We start from the raw sequence: 527 nt of genomic DNA on the forward strand, positions 1-527 counted from the left end.
CAAAGGCTACCAAGGCATCCAAGAGTACGTCCGTGGCTTTACGCCAACTAAGCGCCCACCGCATGGTCAGCTGTCTATGGAGCAGGGGCGGGCCAATGCCAAGTTGGCGTCGGATCGAGTTATTGTCGAGAACTTCTTTGGTAGACTCAAGATGCTGTGGGGTATTGTGTCGGACAAGTACACGTGGAAGAAGGATGAGTGCAATATGTACTTCCAGACGTGTGTTGCCCTAACCAATGCCCATGTTCGTTTCAATCCATTGTGGAATGTGGATGGCGAGGGCTACAATCAGTACAAGAACCATTTGCTTTCCATTGGAAGCAAAATCAAGACGAGGAACTTGTTCTCCAAGACGAAGTATCATGAGAACCGTCAGGCTCGTATTCAGGCTGTACTGGGTCGTGCGAACTCGGTTTACACCAGCGAGGACTACGACATTGGCTATGACGAGGAAGACGATATTTTAGATTAATTCAAGCTCAATATAGTTAAATTTGCATGGACCACGATTTTTTGTAAAAATTATG

At 46.9% G+C, this 527-nt stretch overlaps 1 protein-coding gene across 1 annotated transcript; it reads left to right on the forward strand.

The window, feature by feature from the left end:
- Window positions 1-76: 76 nt before the first annotated feature.
- On the forward strand, window positions 77-472 carry H310_14965 (hypothetical protein; the record flags this gene model as incomplete). Its single annotated transcript, XM_008882945.1, has 1 exon — window positions 77-472. One exon carries the CDS (start codon window positions 77-79, stop codon window positions 470-472), a length of 396 nt encoding a protein of 131 aa, XP_008881167.1.
- Between the last annotated feature and the right edge of the window lie 55 nt (window positions 473-527).

This window comes from Aphanomyces invadans (assembly GCF_000520115.1).
Source record: "Aphanomyces invadans strain NJM9701 unplaced genomic scaffold supercont1.115, whole genome shotgun sequence".
Classification (NCBI taxonomy): Eukaryota; Oomycota; class Saprolegniomycetes; order Saprolegniales; family Verrucalvaceae; genus Aphanomyces; species Aphanomyces invadans.